Raw genomic sequence first — 20,865 nt, 5'->3', positions numbered from 1 at the left:
ATAAGGGCATGTTTGTTTCCCACTTATAAGTCAATTTATGACTTATAAGTTTGTAACAATTTATCGACGAGTGTTTGTCAACTCAATTTATAAGTTGAATTTACGACTTATAAGTTGATAAATGTATTTTTTCTCAACTTATTTTGATTTTTCTCATTTTTATAACTTTATTTTAAAAAAAATATGTTTTTAAATATTAATCCAATTTAAAATTCATTAATTAAGATAATTTTATTTAAAAATTGTTTATTTAAGTTCATTGAAAAAAAATTGATTTATAAGTAAAATTAACCAAACACTTATATAACTTATAAATGTTCATCTATTTATCAATTAAAAAGTCACTTATTTATTTTAAATCATAAATTACTTATTTTAAAATTTTACAAAAAGACACTCTATACATAAATTTACATACATCACACCCCTTCCTCCCGTTTTAACTTTTTAACTTCCCACATTTTCATCTCTTCTTTTAAGTTTTAACCACTTCACCGTTATTTTCGTGCCGTAAATTCACATATTTTCACGGCGACGGCGAGTATTGACGGCGAAAACAGTCTTAAACTACTAAAATTGTTAGCAGGAGCAGCTATTCACTCTATGCAAGTACTTTTAGTCGTTTTTGTATGTATATGTGTGTTTGTGTTGTTTGTAGCAGTGTATGTATAATTATATGTGTGTGAGATGATGTTTTTGTTTGCGATTAGTAGTGTTTGTGATGCGAATTGGAGCTATTCACTGTATGTAAGTACTTTTGGTTGTATTTGTATGTATATGTGTGTTTGTGTTGGTTGTAGTAGTGTATGTATGTGTACATGTGTGTGTGATGATGTTTTTGTTTGGGAGTAGTAGTGTTTATGATGCCAATTGGAGTTGTTTGATTGCATGTGGTAGTTAGGGTTTGTAAGTGAAGTGATGAATTGATTTTTTGTGTGTGTCTGTGAGAGATAGAGATACACACAGAGAGAGTTTCATTTGTGATTACTTGTATTTGCGAGAGAGAGAGAGAGTGTTTGGATTAGTAGTATTTCAGAGAGAGGAGAGAGAGAGTTTGTGATTAGTAGGATTTGAGAGAGGGGAGAGAGAGAGAATTTTGTTTGTGATTAGTAGTATTTGAGAGAGGGGAGAGAGAGAGAGAGAGTTTTGTTTGTGATTAGTAGTATTTGAGATAGAGGAGAGAGAGAGTTTTTGATTAGTAGTATTTGAGGGAGAGAGAGGGAGAGAAAGAGAGAGAGTTTCGTTTGTGATTAGTAGAATTTGAGAGAGAGATAAAGAGAGAGAGAGTTTCGTTTGTGATTAGTAGTATTTAAGAGAGAGAGAGGAGAGAGAGAGTGGGAAAGATAAGGTTTCATTCGTGATTAGTAGTATTTGCGAGAATTGGAGTTGTTTGATTGCATGTGATAGTTAGGTTTTGAGTAAGCTTTTTCATTCTGATGAAGGGTGTTTATTAACAAAGTTAAATAATTGTGTTGATTTGGAACTTGGTAGAGTAGATGAGTTTGTGAGTAGTAGTATTTGAGAGAGAGAGATATTAAGAGAGAGAGTTTCGTTTTTGATTAGTAGTATTTGAGAGTGAGAGGAGTGAGAGAGGGAGAGAGAGAGGGAGAGATAAGGTTTCATTCGTGATTACTGATTAGTAGTATTTGCGAGAATTGGAGTTTGAAGGGTGTTTATTAGCAAAGTTAAATAAATGTGTTGATTTGGAACTTGGTAGAGTAGATGATTTAAGAAACTGTACAGTCTGAAATCGAGGTTATCGTGTTCAAATTGGCTCAAATTTCTCTTGTATGACAGAGGAGAATGCGGGGAGAGTTATTTGTTGTAGTAGATTTTACCTTTCCTATCAAAGGACTCTTGCGCTAATGGTATCCGTATCACCATTAGGTTTGTCGGATGCAAAATGGTTGTGCAAAATAATTGAACAGAGGTTACAATCAAACTTGCTAGATGCGTAACCACACAGGTAGCGTTCCATTAACTACTATGAACTGAATAAAGTACTATGAACTGTAAGTAATTTCATTTGTAAGTCATTTGATGCTCATACCTATGTTTGGACAAATCAGAGGTGGTTTTAACTTTCTCGACTGTCAGCCATCTGATTAAAGGTGGCAATTAAGGTGGCAGGGAGATAATTGACCATAGGATACACATTCATTGCTGCTTCCTTCCTCGTATTTTGTATTTTGTTGTCGGTCCTTTCCACATGTTTTATTTTCGTCCTTTACTTTTGAGCTGAGTATCAGATCCCGTTGGGCCTGGAATTAGTCTCTTCTGTGTTGCCTGTTGTGGGGCCTTTATCTTGAATTTTCTCTGGTTGGTCCTATACTATCACTTTCAATAATTTTATGTAGAAGTTACTTAATTATAATAGTTTTATAACTCTTTATCGAGTACAATAGCCTTATACAAAGTTTCAAGTGAAGTTTGTTTCCCGATTTTGAAAAATTGGGCAGTTTTGCTCCCTCAGTTTTTAGGGCCTGATGTGAGGACTGTAGTTACATGGTTTTAGTAATTAATGAACCTCTTATGTGTGATCGAGAAAGATGAGTTATTACGTGATTCCAAGTTTTCCCAGAACAAATTTTATTAAAGATCTTTATTTCTCTTCCCGGGGTTAGGAGTTTGGTGAAATGTGATTTGATTGATATTCACTATGTTTGATTGCTTGATTTTCTGTGATTAACCTGTCAGTCATAGTCAATACTGTCGTACTGTTAGACCTATAAGTGATAGGAAGTTAATTGGATCCTGACTTTTAAATAACTATCAATTGTTTAAATAAATTTTCACTGTTGTTTTTTGATATTGAGTGAGCTTGTAATTTGGTATGGTTACCCGATACTATCACTTGTGCAAATTTTCACGTGGCATAATATTTATTCATTTTGGAAACAAAATTTAATTTTAAAATTTTGCAATATTATTATACGTAAGTTGAGCTTTATTTGCAAGCATGACATGTACTATATTGTACCTTGGCTTATTTTTTTCAATCACTTGGTATAATAGTACATGATTATTGGAAAGAAAAGAGTCCATAACCTCTAAATTATGTTTTTTGTCAACCTCTGCAATTGTTTGTGCGAAGTTTGATATGGCAGAACGAGAAAATGTCAAGGATCTTGAGTTTAAGTGGGGGCAGAAGATTGGAGCTGATTGCCTAGAAAAAGAAGGCCAATTTTATGAATCTTTTACGTATGATGGTACAGAGTACACCCTATATGACTGTGTATATGTGGACAAGGAAGGTGAACCTGAGCCTTATCTCGGCAAGTTGATAGGAATATGGGAGACAGTAGACAGGACAAAGAAAGTGAATGTTCAATGGTTCTTCCGCCCAACCGAAATTTCAAAATGGCTTGCAGATCAAACACCATTGCAGAAGGAGATATTTTTAGCTACTGGTGAAGGCATTGGTCTTTCAAATGTTAATCCTTTGGTAGGCTATTTATGATCCCTTCACTATTTGTGATTTGTACTCACTTTATCAGCATTAATTTGTTAAAATGAATCCATGAACAAGTTTAAATCAGTTCTAGTTTCATTTTGGGGGATTATTTATGAAATCTCTCTCGCTAGATATTAAATTCGATGGAAATGAACTAAAATATTTTAAATAGAAATATAGTCCAATGAACTAAAGAAGGTTGAAATGCACCTGAAAATGATAGTAAATATGCAAATAGGCCAGGGATTATAATTCATGGAACAACATGGTCTTAATGCCTCATTATTACCCTCGTGGTCCATCTATCTTGCGATAGTTCATGTTAGCAAGAATAGCAACTGTTTATGGTAATAATTATAGTCAAAATGCTGTTCTTTTTCCCATTGATGATACACTTTAATGAGTTGGCTTAATTAATTTAGGGAATGTGAAATATTATTTGTCGCTTGGGGTATCTTTTTACACTCCCATGCGGAATAATGTGTTTCAATAGAATCCGACTCCATCTCCCATTATGCGATAGGTGACAGAAATAAATGCCTCAAGAGCTTATACTTTATCCACGCTGATAATTTGGATAAAACTAGTTGCCGTAACATATGTTCTTCGTGACCAGAATACCTGTGAGAAGCAAATGTATTTTGCCAGCATAATTATGAGAAAATAAATCTACCTAAGGTTAGTTTTTAACAAAAACAAAGTTGTAGATCACAGAGCCTTAGTTTCTTCAATCATAACTAAGCTTTGTTTTAGAATACAACTTTAAGATGAAATTATGCTAAGTTACTCAGACTCGGGTATAGGCGTCGGACACTGTCCGGGTGCGGATCCAAGTGTCAAAACTCTTGGTTTTAAAAAATAAGGATTCGTAGATATGGATCTGAAATTGGACAGCGGTGCGGGAATTCCGCATATATCCTTCACTTAAGTGATACCTACCTTTTTATAGTTCAGTATGTAAACTAGTATCCTCTACCAAATTAAGAAAACACATGCATAATTGTTTGTCATATTTATAGCATAAATTAAAAGGATAAGATGAAAATAGTAATCTATTGACATTCCTATCCACAATTAAGTTGTGAGACCTTGTAAATCATTTTTAACTACATATCTTGAAGTCAAAGTGTTGGTTTTCATATGAAAGATCCGACTCAGATCCCACACCCATGTTATGTCCGACTGACACCGGTATAAGGGCAAAACTGAAGAGTCCGGGTAACGTAGAAATTATGTAAAAGTTGCAAAATATTTGTCTAGTTGTGCAGTTGCATCCTCTGATCCTTAGTCCCAAAGTTGTCAAGGGACTTTAGATGGCTCAACTACCATCTATTGATCAATATACCTTTCTTGCACAATGTGTTTAGTCTTTGTATAATGGTTATTGTTTTCTGCGAGTAGGAAGCGATTGCTGGAAAATGCTATGTTATCTGCACTTCAGAGGATAGAAGGAACAGGCAACCATCAAAGGAAGAAACTAAATCGGCTGACTACATATTTTACCGTACTTTTGATGTTGGACGATGTACTCTGTCGGAAAAGATCGATGATAGTGTTGGTGGTCTCGCAGGTATGTGTTCAATTGTCTCCAACTTTATTTTGATATTATTAGACCCATGGTGCTCTGAAAATCTTACCAGTTAAAATTTTGCACCACTGTTTGTAGTCAAATATGTGTTTAACAGAGAAGGAAAAAATATGAACCGTCTGCAAACTCATGGTTCCAGTAAGGTGGAGGGTGTTAGTAGCACATTAGCTTGCAAGGGGGAAAAAAAGCTTCTCATATTGAATTCCTCTGATGAGTTTGAGACAGATGAACATCATGTCAAATCTGTAGTTATTAAAGATGTGAACAGTGTATCAGTAGAATCCGGATGGGTACCAGGTGAAGGCTCTGATTATAAATTTGGTAATAATTCCAACGTGTTCGCAGTGACTAACGAACCGAAGCAGGTGTGTGCTTCCGACCAAAAGGTGAAATCCAGGGAAGTTAACTCTACGATGGATGGGGTTAAAAAGGTTACTAACAATAAATCAAGGGACAAAGAGAAGTTAAGTTTTGATGCTATGCAAGATAAGCCTACAAAAACAGCAAGGACAAGTAATTCTACTATAACATGTGAAGACGAGATTAGTAAGTCTGCCAAGAATTTACTTATCCAAGGTGAAGATTCAATGATGTGTGCTTTGGCTTCTAAAGACGAAACAAAATCCGAGGATAAGAATCTTAGCCTTAATAGAGGAATTAGTGTTGCTAAAAAAGGTGGATCGGAAGATGGGCTTATTGGAATATTGAAAGGCGGGTCTTCTAATAAAATAAAGAAAGCTGTCACTTTTGATGATGCGAATGCAAAGGATTTCATGAAAAATGCCAAAAATAGTGATAGAAACTCAAGATTCGAGTCGGGGAGTACTTCAAAGGAGTGGGTTCATGAGAATAGTAGAAAATTTTCCAACAATACCATGTCTAAACTCGGCGGTAAAGAGATGGAAAATAGAGAAATGGAGATCGCCACAAGATCTAAAATTGTAAGTTATGTTGCCACAAAATAGTGTTTTCTCTCAAATATTTTGGTTTTATGTGAATCTAGGTTCGTTACTAGTTTGTAATGATCTTTAGCGTTGAGCATAATTATCCAAAATCAATCCAAACCGTCCAAACCGATTTTTTTGCTCCGGCTTGGTTTTAGTTTGAATACCAAAATTCTTTCGTTTGGATCATTTTCCACATCAAAACCGACCAAAATTACTTGCTCGATAATACATTTGTTATAGAAATAGTAGTTTTATAATTTAATTTAAGAGAGAATTGCATTTTACATCCCTTAATTTCCGCCCAAAATCAACCTTGTATGCCTATTTTTAGAGATTGCAGTTTGCATCCCTCTTGTGAAGCCCAATGCAAATAACACCCTTTTTGCCTAATTTCGTTTATAAGTCGGCGCAAAATAGGAATTTTTAATTAAAAAATTAATTAACATATATTTATATATTCCAAATTGTATTAAAAATTGAAATTTTATATATTTTTCATATTTTTGAATTTTTGAGTCATATTAGTAATTTCAAATTCATTTTTTATTATATGGTGTTAACTCCAAAAGTTTATAATCCCACTAAAATTAATTTTTAAAATTTATATTTAAACATTAATTTTGATCGTTACATCGCTTTTTTTTAATTATTTGGCATTATTATTTTAGTGTGTATTTAAGGGGGAGAATTCATTAAAATAATTTTTTTTAGCTTTTTTTGAAATATAACTACAAGTTTAATTACATTTTATTTTAAAATTCATCTTTGACCCTCATTATTTTAGCTGTCAAGGGGTGTATGTTGCATTCGAATTGAAAGTTAGGGGTAGCAAACTGCAAATTTTGAAAATAGGTATACAATATTGAATTTGGGCCAAAGCTGCGGGATGCAAAATGCAATTCTCTCTTAATTTAAATATATAACTGCATCCCACTATTGCATTTGTTTTTCATTTTCAAAATTATTGGCCACCTTACTTTGCTTTCCTTCTTTCACGTGCTCCTCGTAAAAAATCAATACCTTACTTTGCTTTCCTTCTTTCATGTGCTCCTCATCAAAAATCAATTGTTTCTTTTTTCTTTGAAATAAATCATTTTTTGTTTTTTGAAAATTAAATGAGTTCTCTTTTTCTATTTTACAACCACAAACAAGGGTGACGCCTAAAATTATGTTTGAACTTATGCTCGTTTGTAAGGCATATAATCCTTGTTTTTCAAAAAAAAAGTTTCATCTTTATCTCCTTTCTTATATGTAAGTATAATCGTCTACAAGATTTTGGAACATTTTTCGTGTCTGAGAATCCTATTTTGATGATTTCACACTTAGGTAGAACAAATGATTGGGAGCCAGATTGAACCGTTGTTCTTGGTTTATTTTGGTTTGGTTTCAATAACCAAAGAATTTGGGTTCAAAAATTCGGTTTGGTTTTCATTTGACCCTACCAAACTGATCTAAGCTTAAGGTTCTGCGTTGATTCATTTTGGTTTGGTTTCAATAACCAAATGGTTCAGAAATTTGGTTTGCTTTTCAATTGACCCCACCAAACCGATCTAAGCTTAAGGTTTTGGGTTATAGAGTTATCAAGCTAACTTACCTCTTTTTTTCAATGGCCAAAATGACTCTGGTGCTAAAATTGATATTTTCTTGAGAGTTTTTTTAGCAATGGTCGGTGACTCATTAACTAGAATGGGTGAATTAAAAGGTTCTTTTCAACGAGGGCATATAATGTTTCAATTAGGGTTTTTTTGAAAGGGATCTTTATTTGGATAGTTGCAGCACAGAGGAAGTGCACATGATGTAAATTAGTCAATGAGGATAATAAAAAAATCGCATGGTGAACATGGGGAATATAGTTGAGAATTGGAGATGATACTAACGAGACACCTTCACGACAATGAATATGTCATGTGATGATCATTGTTGAATGACATTAAAAGCGTAACAATGGGCCATGTATCTTGCACAAGCACTTGGCATGAAGAAAAATGGCACAAGGAACATGTTGATTTTTCAATGCTAGATATCTTAAATTTGCTAACATATCAAAGTATCTTGTCTTCCTCACGTAGCGGTTGAATTTGATTTCTTCGTATTTGGTCATTTGTGACAAGAGTATCGATTTTGAATTGGTGTAGGAAGTCGTGGTTGAGTTGCTTTCTAGGCGAGACGAAATGATACTATCAAAAAATATGATATTGATATGTATAAGTTTTATATGTCGATAGAGTTAAGTTCTATGGAGATCATTATTTTATTGGACACCACGGAGACCACATATGTTCTGCAAGTAAAAATTTGCATAAGAAATTGCTTGAAAATATTTCAAAACAAAACGTATTGTTTTACATATCATGTTCTACAAAGATCATTATTTTATCTAAAAATCATGAAAATTCTATATAAGAACTTTGCAAAATGTATTAATATACAAAACATGTTCAGCTTGCAGAATATGCATGTTGCTTGTTGAACATAAATGGTTTTTAACATTTTTTATAAAATAGTGATATTTATAGAACAGATATCGCAAAATAATAAGTTTTGTAATATTTTGATTGCGGAACATGTGTCCAAGGTGATGAAGGTGATGAAATCGTGGTCTTCATAGAAATTTCATGTATCTTGTTATATTATATAAGTGTTACCTTGATTGCACCTTATAATAAAGTACAATTATATTAATTAGTGATTAGAACTTAGCAAAAAATGTAAGTGATTAAAAATATTCCAAATATTTTAGATGTATGGTAATAGTATCATCTAAATTTATTGTTCACTCATGCGTGTGGATAATATCTCATGCATGTGGATAATATTGATAGTCGCAACCTTTTTTCCCTTTTGTGGTCGAAAAGTTGTAGATGAAAGTTGTAGATGGTATGGTGGTTTCACGATCTACTCATATAAGAGCTTAGATGTGTATTTATGATGCAATCGTTAACCCTATTCTAGATATTCTAGATATAAGTTGGTCAATAAGTCACATTAAAAACTCTAATTTGGTGGATAGAACGTCATGGATAAAGGTGGATATATTTTTCTCTAAATGTGTACGTGTATTTGTTGTGTACATGTTTAGTTACGCAGTGTTAATGTAGATTCTTCTATTTACCAATTATGTTCTAGTTCTAATTAAAATATTTTACATTCCACGCAGGATAAAGGAAAATGGTGGACCACGACTGTAAGTATTTTTACCAATTATTGTTTAGTCTATTCTTGATGTCACACTTCTAGGCTCCTTTACAAGTTGTAATTCAATATGCACCCACTCCTGTTTAATTTTCATCGAGTGTACTATTTAGTGACGTCTAATTCACATTTAAGTCAAGCATGCACTTAAAACTTCACCATTAGATTGGAGACTTGTGATATCTGATTACTAAGAGCATCTCCAAGAGGCTCTTAGTTCACTATTTTAATATAATATAAATTGGCTTCTTTAAGGTGTATATCTCCAATCACGTGTGTTATACTCGATCCTTACATAATGTTTTCAATATTAGAATTACCTTCATACCCCAAAAGTATTAGAATTACCTTCATACCCCAAAAGTACAAGAGGAAGTGGAAAGGAAAAGTGAGTCTTTATTGTGGAAAATAACTTGGGAGGCTACTCGTAAATGAGGAATGAGTAGAAGGCTCTTAGCGATGTGAGGACACTCTTGAGCAACATTAAAATTGTCTCATATTCTCACCTAAAATCTAAAATTAAAATCTCTTAGAAGTCATGTAATTAAAAATATAAATTTGCGGTGGTTCTCTTTTAAGAAAATGGAATCGAAGAATGAAAGATATGTGGTGGTATCGGGCATGTATTGGTTTAGTAATTTGTTAAATCACAATATGTTTGAGTAGATGCAGTTGATGTTTGCTCGGAATATTTGACAAAAGAATTCCCCGAGTTTGAGAATGACAAAGTAATGGATATTGGCATTTTGCAATGTGAAAGTCATGGAATTTGGCATTTGCTATGTGTCTTATATGTGGGCTTACGTGAATTATCGGTCTATGCTGTGAAATTGGAGATATGATGCACAATTTGGCGAATTGATTATTGGTTAACCTTAATGTAGCGGGATTGGGTTAATCATCTTGTAAGAAGAGATCAAGGCTTTCGAAAAAGTGGTGAAGTTGATAACCATGATTTACATGAGCTAGTTATTTTATTTTATATTACATGTAATGCTATCGATTCTTTTGCTTGGACATGGAATACCATTTTCTCAATGAACACTTCATGAATATTCAAATCTATCACCTTTTGTAGATTTGTAAACATATTGGCCCTTTTATCCTTCTCAAATTCTTTCGATATATTCATGAACAAAATATAAGTTTTTGTAATGTTTTAATATGTATTTAAGCACCTTCAATCAACATCCCAAAGAAACAAGGAAAACTTTGTCAAACTCAAAGTGAAGGGCCAAAATGAAAATATATCTGGTGATGGTATTGTTGAAGTGCCTTGTTTTCTTGCTCTTATGAGCTTCCTTTTTATTGAATTCCAGCACTATGACATTAACTTTCGGAACTTGTCGAGCATTTTTGTGAAATCAATTGTCATGAAAATTGATCAAGATGCTTTGTTGATGCATTTAGCCATTGAGAATTATTGAAGTGATATTTCTTATGGAACAATATTCGGTTGATTAATTTTAGCCTAAATTGTTTCTTGTTCGTACATTTTTGTACATCTTTCCTTGTAGATTATATCCTTGTTTGACGTTTGTCCTATAAATATTTCAAGTGTATCTTATTTATTTTTTTATCGGCGTCACCTATTTTAGAATAAAATGCGAAATGCGGCTAAAGGAACGACTTTGTTGATATGGAACTTGGATCCGAAATATACTTCGAAAGATGTTGAGGTAATACCTATAAAGATAATGGACAAGTATGTTTCTTCCATGGCTTCACATAAATCTTATAGTTCTATACATTTCCTTGAAATTTTAAGCTCATGAATTGTGCTTTTTTGTCTTTTCGTAGTCCATGTTTTATATGTTCGTATTTAAAGTAGCATTCTACTTCATACCATCAAATATATAATTATCCTTTAGTGGTTGTTTTAGTGATTGTTTGGATGCACATCTAATATTTGAGAATAATATCTGAGAAGAATATGAAATACATAGGAAGTAACATTTTACAAAATTGTTTGGTTAACGAAGTGGAAGTTCCAAGGAAGTTTGGATGCTAATGTGATATAGAAGTCGATTCCTATACGACTATTGTTGACATTTTGTTAGTAACTTTAACTTTCTTAAAAAATACAACATCCAAGAGAATAGACTTTCTTTGTATAAACCATAGAGAAATTACCAAAAGATACTAATTTTTTAAAGTTTCTTTGAGGCTTTACTATTTTCTAAAAATATTTGCAAAAATATGGTTTGCAATACAATACAACTTCTTTTTACGTTTTGGTTTAGGCTTAGGTTTTGGTTTTATTTAAGGTTATATTTGGTTTCCCTAGGTTGCATTTGGTTACAAAATTGTATTTTTGAAAATTAAAAATTTTTAAAACTGTATTTTTGCAAAATAAAAAAAAACGTAATTTTACAATAAAAACAAAAATAAGTCAGATTTTTCCAAAAACTTCCAAACAAAACAAACACTTGTAATTATTCCTTTAGGATGGAAGATTAGGTTTATTCAAATATTGAAGTGTATAATGATGACAATAGGGCATGTTTCTTTCTATTCGTTTCACACTCTACCCATGTTACTTTAACTCATCTATACATGACCATTTACCAAACGTGGCAACATTTTTAAAAATATTCTTATTTTTTGCCTAAAATATGTTCAAGTTCGAGTTTTCATGTTAGAGTGTCGATTGTCCGACACGGGTTCTCGAAGATGAAGAGTCAGCGTAACATAGCACTCTCTAAGTTTCTCGTGTATTTTGTCTCTCTTATGTTTATTATCCACTAGTTTCATCTTCTCTTTTTAAGTAAGGTCCAATATAAGAAATTCCAATACACGTTAGAACCCAAATTCTTTTTACCAAGTGAAAAAATCTTCGGTAGATGAGATTCCGTTTGGTATCATTGGTATCATGACCGTAGATTTTACGAATCTTTGCTAGGGTTTGGTTTATTTTGCTTTATAATTTTGTATCGAGTCGTATATACTATATGCACCTTTGACATATATACATATTCACAAAATTGAAGGTAAAATTTTGCTTAACTTTACGTCTTGTATAATTCAAACAAATTATTTTACATTAAAATGTACCACCACATTTGTGTTGATTATTTTTTAACTTCGAATAGTCGACCTATTGTATGTGTACTTAACATAAAATAAAATATTAATATTAATTAAAAATATGCTACTCATGTAAATTTTGACTATTAACTCTGATAATCAATATAAAGTTGAAATCTAATATAGAAATATTCTCTCCCTCTCTCCCTTACTCTCTCTCCCTCCGTCTATCTATCTATCTCGTGTCTATCGGTGATTGTCTATTAATTATGTTGGGGTTAAATCCAATATGTGATATGGACTTTGTGATACAAGACATAATTGGATTGGGTAATGACTGTATGTATTGACAATTATTATCATAATGGGATTGGGTAATAATTATATGGGTAGACAATTATTATTATAATCGAATTAGATATTTCTTGTTGGCTAAGTTTGTGATAACTATATATACATCGTCATGTTATTATTTTGATGTATGCTTAAGAGATGTAGCCATCTTAGGTATCGTGTGGGAGATGCTTGAGCATTGGTAGCCTCAAGTATCAGTTCGGGACACCATTGAGGTGTTATGTATTGATGTATTATTGATAATTGTTTTGATTAATAATACAAGTTGGGACGTGGGTTTTCCACGTCAAATATATTGTTGTGTGTGTACTCCGTATTGGTAGAATTGAATCTCGAATATGTGTGTGTTTTTTCCTAACAAGTGGTATTTAGAGCCGAGGTTCGAGGTTCGTGATGAATTGGGCTGGAGGAAAGCTTGAGGTTCAATAGGCATGGTGGAGTACGTTGATGGATTTGTTGACAAAGTTACGTGCCGTATGGCGGTTGACTTGCACCGTGGATCAATTCGTCCGGACTCGAGGTGGGAGATGGACGGGATCATTATAATAGTTTCAATGGTTTGATGGATCAGTCAGGTTAAGATAGAGGCCGAAGGATTGTGAAAGTAAGGATTTGGTGACTCAATGGTGAAAGGAGGCACTCGTGGTTGATGCACGTGATTTTGTGGAAGATATGCCGTTATGATGAAAAACGGTAGTTTGAAGGTATTGGATGTCACTTTACGGGTTTAAGTGATTCTCAAAAGTTGAAAAAATGAGATGAAGGGATTCTTGTTCGAGGGGAGGCTTTGGCGAATGGATGTCGATGGATTGAACATTATCGTTAATTCGGTTGTGAAATTGTATTGGGTTGAATGGGAGGATTGTTGGGGTTAAACCCAATATGTGATATGGGCTTGATGATACAACACATAATTGGATCGGTAATAATTGTATGTGTTGACAATTATTATCATAATGGGATTTGTTAATAATTGTTTGGGTAGACAATTATTATTATAATCGAATTAGGTATATCTTATTGGCTAAGTTTGTGATGACTGTATGCATCGTCATGTTATTAATTTGATGTATGCTTAAGAGATGTAGTCGTCTTAGGTAACGTGTGGGAGATGTTTGAGCATTGGTTGGCTCAAGTATCAGTTTGGGACACCATTGAGGTATTATATATTGATGTATTATTGATAATTGTTTTGATTAATAATACAAGTTGGGACGTGGGTTTTCCACGTCAAATATATTGTGTGTTTACTCCGTATTGGTAGAATTGAATCTCGAATATGTGTGTGTTTTCTCCTAACAAGTGATATATAGAGCCGAGGTTCGAGGTTCGTGATGAATTGGGCTGGAGGAAAGTTTGAGGTTCAATTGGTATGGTGGTTGATTGATTCTATTTCTTCTCCTTCTTTATCGAGATTCCGTTAGTGACAATATCAAATGACATAATAAAGAAGAATTCATCAAATCTACCACGTTGATGGATTTGCTGACAAAGTTATGTGCGGCATGGCGGTTGACTTGCACCGTGGATCAATTCGTACGGACTCGAGGTGGGAGATGGACGAGATCATTGTAATAGTTTCAATGGTTTGATGGATCAATCAGGTTAAGAATTTGGATGATGCTCGTGATGTTCTTCAAAAGAGGTCGAAGGATTGTGAAAGCAAGGATTGGGTGATTCAATGGTGAATGGAGGCACTCGTGGTTGATGCACATGATTTTGTGGATGGATATGCCGTTTCGATGAAAAACGGTAGTTTGGAGGTATTGGAGGTCACTATACGGGTTTTAGTGATTCTCAAAAGTTGGAAGAATGAGATGAAGGGATTCTTGTTTGGGGCAGGCATTGGCGAATGGATGTCAATGGATTGAAGATTACCGTTAATTCGGTTGTGAAATTGTATTGGGTTGAATGGGAGGATTGTTGGGGTTAAACCCAATATGTGATATGGGTTTGGTGATACAAGACATAATAGGATCGGTAATAATTGTATGTGTTGACAATTATTATCATAATGGGATTGGTTAATAATTGTATGAGTAGACAGTTATTATTATAATCGAATTAGGTATGTCTTGCTGGCTAAGTTTGTGATGACTATGTATACATCGGCATGTTATTATTTTGTTTTATGCTTAAGAGATGTAGTCGTCTTAGGTAACGTGTGGGAGATGCTTGAGCATTGGTTGGCTCAAGTATCAGTTTGAGACACCATTGAGGTGTTATGTATTGATGTATTATTGATAATTGTTCTGATTAATAATACAAGTTGGGACGTGGGTTTTCCACGTCAAATATATTGTTATGTGTTTACTCTATATTGGTAGAATTGAATCTCGAATATGTGTGTGTTTTCTCCTAACAAGTGATATCTAGAGTCGAGGTTCGAGTTAATGATGAATTGGGCTGGAGGAAAGTTTGAGGTTCAATTGGTATGGTGGTTGATGGATTCTACTTGTTCTCCTTCTTTATCGAGATTCAGTTAGTGACAATATCAAATGACATAGTAAAGAAGAATTCATCAAATATAGCACGTTGATGGATTTGATGACAAAGTTACGTGCGGTATGGCGGTTGACTTGCACCGTGGATCAATTCGTCCGGACTCGAGGTGGGAGATGGACGGGATCATTGTAATAGTTTCAATGGTTTGATGGATCAATCAGGTTAAGAATTTAGATGATGCTCGTGATGTTCTTCAAAAGAGGCCGAAGGGATTGTGAAAGTAAGGATTGGGTGACTCAATGGTGAATGGAGGCACTCGTGGTTGATGCACATGATTTTGTGGATGGATATGCCGTTATGATGAAAAACGGTAGTTTGGAGATATTGGAGGTCACTATACGGGTTTTAGTGATTCTCAAAAGTTCGAAGAATGAGATGAAGGGATTCTTGTTTGAGGGCAAGCATTGGCGAATGGATGTCGATGGATTGAAGATTACCGTTAATTCGGTTGTGAATTGTTTTGGGTTGAATGGGAGGATTGTTGGGGTTAAACCCAATATGTGATATGGGTTTGGTGATACAAGACATAATTGGTTCAATAATAGTTGTATGTGTTGACAAGTATTATCATAATGGAATTGGTTAATAATTGTATGAGTAGACAATTATTATTATAATCGAATTAGGTATGTCTTGTTGGCCAAGTTTGTGATGACTATATATACATTGTCATGTTATTATTTTGATTTATGCTTAAGAGATGTAGTCGTCTTATGTAACGTGTGGGAGATGCTTGAGAATTGGTTGGCTCAAGTATCAGTTTGAGACACCATTGAGGTGTTATGTATTGATGTATTATTGATAATTGTTTTGATTAATAATACAAGTTGGGACGTGGGTTTTTCACCTCAAATATATTGTTGTGTGTACTCCGTATTGGTAGAATTGAATCTCAAATATGTGTGTGTTTTCTCCTAACAAGTGGTATCTAGAGCCGAGGTTCGAGATTCGTGATGAATTGGGCTGGAGGAAAATTTGTAGTTCAATTGGTATGGTGGAGTATGTTGATGGATTTGCTGACAAAGTTACGCGCGGTATGGCGGTTGACTTGCACTGTGGATCAATTCGCCCGGACTCACAGTGGGAGATGGACGGGATCATTGTAATAGTTTCAATGGTCTGATGGATTAATTAGGTTAAGAATTTGGATGATGCTCGTGATGTTCTTCAAAAGAGCCCGAAGGATTGTGAACACACTAATTTTGCATGATTCTCACTTGATGTAAACTTTTTGAATACCAGACCTTGCATGCATGCTGAAAAGCCTGTGATTATTCTTAGACGTACTCCAAACATATTGGATTACTCATTGAGTTTTGGTCGGGTCAGATATACTTTAATGTGCATTGAAGGTGAAGCTCTTCAACCAAGTGCATCAACGAATTATTTTTATATTGTAAAAACTAGCTGCGGGTTAGTGATACAAGTTTAATCATTTTACAAAATTGGTTTTGGATCCGGATAGCCACAGAAGTTATTGGTATCTGAGCTGATTTCTGAAAGATCCGACCGGATGACTTGGTTGATTGGAGGCGAAAGTTAGTTGCTTCTAATAGTACACGATAACAGGTAGTCCAGAGGTCATAACATGAAACCCCTCGTGTTTTGTATTCCCATATTGGCCGCGAGGGAGTTTTATTACTTTTCTCCCTCACTGAAGCACGTGGAGGACTTGTACATGTACACAAACTCAAGTTCTGTTACCTAGTGCACCAACAGGTCGTAGTCTTTGAGGTGTGTATTAGACCAGTGAGCAAAGTATATTTAAGCTGGTGATTTTTGGGGTTAGAACATTGCCCAAAAAGAAATACATGTTTGTTTACATTCAAATTGTAATATTGCTATCCTATTGTATCCTCAAGATTGACATAGATTATTAATCTTTTTATGCATGCTAATTGCTACTGCGTGTAGAACCGTTTGTAATTTCAAATATCTGTTTTTTGACTTCTTGAACACTTATTGTTTTTGTTCCTATACCAACTTATAAGTATAACATTTTAACATATATATTTTCCTTTTTACTACTTGTTTTCTATATCCAGGAAGTTATAAACGATGCCTTGCAGACGAGCTGTGCAGCCATAATGTTACCACGCACTAAAATATCCAGCCCACACTCAGGTACAAATTTACAGTCTACAGTAAAATCTGTTTTCTTCCGTACTTGACTACTAGCATAGTAGCATGTTTACAACTCGTATTTTCGTGTACAACTCATTGTATTTTCATAATCCAGGTCAAGCCATTTTGAAGTTCAATAATACTGAAACAACTCAGAGGGTCTTGAGAAAGTTAAGTGAAGGATGTTTGATGCTACCTAATGGGAGGTGCGTATGTACTAGTGCATAGTAATTCTTGGGGAATAACATTATAATTCTATTGAAATAACTTATTACATCATCTTTGGCTGTTCAGTTAGCATTAGACAAGAAAATATTTTCTAGATGATTTATACCATTTGAAGTGGATATCAAATGTTTTGGCCTGTCACTTAAGAACAGTGCTTAGCCAAGGTTGAATTGAAGCTCTAGTGATTAGAAGTACAATTGGCTCGTGCCCTTGATTTTTGGAAGTTTCATTATGATTGTTTCGCATGGTTCGTTTATAAATGGTCAGGTCCTCTTATGTATTTAATGGTATAGCACTATGTTTGCCTTAAATTGTCCTGTGAACTATATTTTACCTCATTTCAGAATATGAGATGGTTTAGCACAATACCTTATTCCTGTGACTGTGAGTTCGGGCCTTGCTATGTATAATATATGTTTCAGCTTACTTGACCAGAGGTAACCCATTTAAAATTCTTTTTCTTCCAGGCCACTTGTTGCCACTGAAGCACCTCCTTCAAATTCTACAGAAGGGCAGTGTACCTATTTTGGCCACCTTGTTATTGATAGCATTAAGCTGCAAGGGGATGCGGTACAGTATTGTTTTCAGTGTCTCTTTTTAGTTACACTACATAGCAGTGCTATTATCCACCGCATAGTATGACAGCTTCTGCCTTTTAGTTTATCGGATATAATATCTCTGATTTCTTTTTGTTTAGAGAGATGCTGTGTCTACTTCACATTGTTCACAGCCAAATACAATTGAATACGAAATGGCGATGGAATGGTGCTTGCTACAAACGCAATCTGACAGGTGGTGGGAGGGTTTGTACAAGGTATGAAAAGCTCACAAGTCAACATTTTTTTGACAACTAATATTGTGTTAGGTTGGAATCGGAATTGGGGTAACTAAATGAACAATGTTATTTTTCGGAAAATCAGTGTTAATTCCTGGTCCTGCCTTCGGATAAAGTGATATATCATTTAAAAAACATAATATTTTTATATAGATTATGAATTTAAAATATATTCCCTGATACTAGTTTGTGCTATATTTGTTTATCTAAAAGCTGTTGCTATATTTGTGCTAGATTACGAATTTAAAATATATTCCCTGATCCTTTTGTTTATTTATGTAAAATATCGACAAACTTAAAAAATGGCATATGATTTGTAAGTATTTTTTTGGTGCAGAAGAAAAAAGTGTCAACATACATGAATTTCAGTAATTCTTTGGAAACTCCAAAAAATTATGAAAAGTTATGGACATGCATAATGTCTGTCTGTTTAGTGGCTAAAAAATTAATTTTAATTATTAAGAAATATAAAAAATGCGAACCCCTCTTGTGGGATAACCTCTCAGATGATATTATTTTTCCGGTCTAGGTATTTAAATTTAAACCTGTGGAATGATAGTTATGCATAACTAATAGCTTGAATTTCATCCTATATAATTCTACAATCATTTGCCGTACAACTGAGGCAGTCATATCTTTTTTTCCTGTTGATTGTAATTATAATTTCCTCTTTCTGATATTACTCTATAATTGTAATTTTGAATTATTAGCGACATGACGGTCAAATGAGAAGGCTGAAGGCAAATATCAAGTCGAAATGAGCGTGAGTGATGTGCATTCATCCATCTTTGCTGGTTCGAGAATTTTTGTAAACCATCTTATGCCCAGCACTCTGTATAGAGCTAGGTAATATCTTTAAAGTTCAACTTATGGCATGTGGGATCTAGTAATAATCTGGATTGTAGAAGTGTTTCTGTATATCAAATGTATGCATTTTGAACAAATATACCTACTTAAACATGTCTCTGTCATCTTGTTCCTCAATTATGTTCTCTTTAGCTTGTTTTTTTGTCATTTATATTTAATTTTTTTTTCATATGTTTTATACCAGTCTCACTTTTGCTAATAACAACACTCAACAATACAAATTTCGTTTAAGCTAAGTTTAGTAAATGGTGCCATGTACAGGCTTCTTTCATCATGGGATTCTTGGTCTGGTTTGATTTACTTGTAAGGGTGACTTTCTCAAACAACTTAAGATATTATAAATTGGTGAGAGCGGGAGGAATTCGGAACGCTGAGGAATTTTTCAAATTGTTAAACAGAGTAGAAGTGGTCAAATTGCTTCTAACGATAAAAAGTGAAGCTTCATGAATATATCTGAAGAGCAGGGGAGCTGGTCTGCAACTGGCAATGAGAAAAGTAAGATTAAGCAAGGCAAATGATATAAATCTATAATCTATCCTCCCTCTGCTCGCCTCAGTGATTTGGATATAAATGAAAAATCATAGCTTTGTCACTTGCATAACACGGTACTAATCACATATGCGCGAAGTGCTTCACTTGGATCGTCCAATATTAGAATAAGAATCATGGAAACGGTCTTTTTGTAACATTCAAAGAGGTTCGTAAAGAGCGACATTGTTTGTTTAGACAGGGATGGATCATGGGTTACAGTATTTTCAACTTTGTCATTTGTTTTGATGTAATATTTGGTTCAAACGATTAAAGTTCGACAAAGGACCTAATAGTTCCACCAAATTATGGGAGTTCAGTAGTTCAGTTATCTAGCTCTTGTTGATTACCACAATTTACACAAGTATTTAGTCATCAAATGTTTAGGCTAATAATATTTTGCAAAGTAACTGTAATTTGTTAGGAGGTCCATTTAAATAATGGCAATGCATGTAGTTTAGAGTTAGGATCTAGAAAAAACAAACAAGATTGTCAAAATAAAAAGGAGACAATGTCATATAAAAACAAAGAAAAAATGTGAAGTGGGCCCCAACTAGAGGGGTTCCTAAATTCCTAACCTAGATTCTATCCTCTTAACTCTAAAGATCTTCTCTTCTGCCCTCTTATATGATCTAATCAAAATACAGTAATAATTTTTATAGGTCAGCCCCCACTTCCCAGATCCAAATCCTCAATCTATCCTATTTGTCTAATCACAACATGAAGTAGCTATTTATTAGGTACTAACATGACTTGTTTAGGATATAATCATTAATCATTAGTTATATACTTATATTTATAAATGAATTGCAAAATTATGTAAAAATAAATTGTTTAGAACATCTCCCATACGAATATGTAAAATGGTTAGGTTTAATGATTGGCTATTATGATTATCTAAAAATTTCAGTTAAGGGTTTTGGTATATGCTCCAATAGGTTAAAATTATATCTAAAAGCCTTTTGGTTCCACAAATATGATCAATTAAATATAATTTTCTATCATTTTGTTAAAGAGATAAAAGTTGGAGTGTTAAATTTTTTATATATTTTCTAAACTTGTTACATAATTGCTTTTTAGCTAAGGGTGTTGCTTTGTTTAAAAAGTTTGAAAATTGAGAAAGAAAAAAGGCCATCAACAATGTTTAACATTACAAATATTTCTCTTGGAAATTCAGAAATTACCTTTTATAAACCTGTAGTTTACATTATCTGTA

At 33.7% G+C, this 20,865-nt stretch overlaps 1 protein-coding gene across 7 annotated transcripts; it reads left to right on the top strand.

Annotated features, from left to right (window-relative positions):
• Positions 1–440: 440 nt before the first annotated feature.
• LOC141670434 (protein ANTI-SILENCING 1-like) lies at positions 441–19,980 on the top strand. Of its 7 annotated transcripts, none has more exons than XM_074476268.1 (12): positions 441–627; positions 3,095–3,445; positions 4,856–5,024; positions 5,121–5,983; positions 9,147–9,173; positions 10,780–10,860; positions 17,113–17,191; positions 17,307–17,397; positions 17,887–17,989; positions 18,117–18,233; positions 18,965–19,100; positions 19,383–19,980. In XM_074476268.1, the coding sequence occupies exons 1-11, from the start codon at positions 604–606 to the stop codon at positions 19,013–19,015; spliced, it is 1,956 nt and encodes a 651-aa protein (XP_074332369.1). In that variant the 5' UTR covers positions 441–603; the 3' UTR covers positions 19,016–19,100; positions 19,383–19,980. The 7 variants fall into 7 exon arrangements, with proteins under 7 accessions (XP_074332369.1, XP_074332370.1, XP_074332375.1 ...); XM_074476274.1 differs by having other exon boundaries at positions 442–605; XM_074476270.1 differs by having other exon boundaries at positions 442–609.
• The last annotated feature ends 885 nt before the right edge of the window (positions 19,981–20,865 follow it).

This window comes from Apium graveolens, chromosome 7 (genome assembly GCF_009905375.1).
Source record: "Apium graveolens cultivar Ventura chromosome 7, ASM990537v1, whole genome shotgun sequence".
NCBI classification, from domain to species: Eukaryota; Viridiplantae; Streptophyta; class Magnoliopsida; order Apiales; family Apiaceae; genus Apium; species Apium graveolens.
Note: the sequence above shows the minus strand (reverse complement) of the source record. Positions and strands in the feature narration are given on the sequence as shown.

Coding starts and splice junctions, on each gene's coding strand:
- LOC141670434 (XM_074476268.1), top strand. CDS start 604: ATGCAAGTACTTTTAGTCGTTTTT. Junction 5,984..9,146: donor TCGCCACAAGATCTAAAATT/GTAAGTTATGTT, acceptor CATTCCACGCAG/GATAAAGGAAAATGGTGGAC. Junction 10,861..17,112: donor ATACTTCGAAAGATGTTGAG/GTAATACCTATA, acceptor TTCTATATCCAG/GAAGTTATAAACGATGCCTT.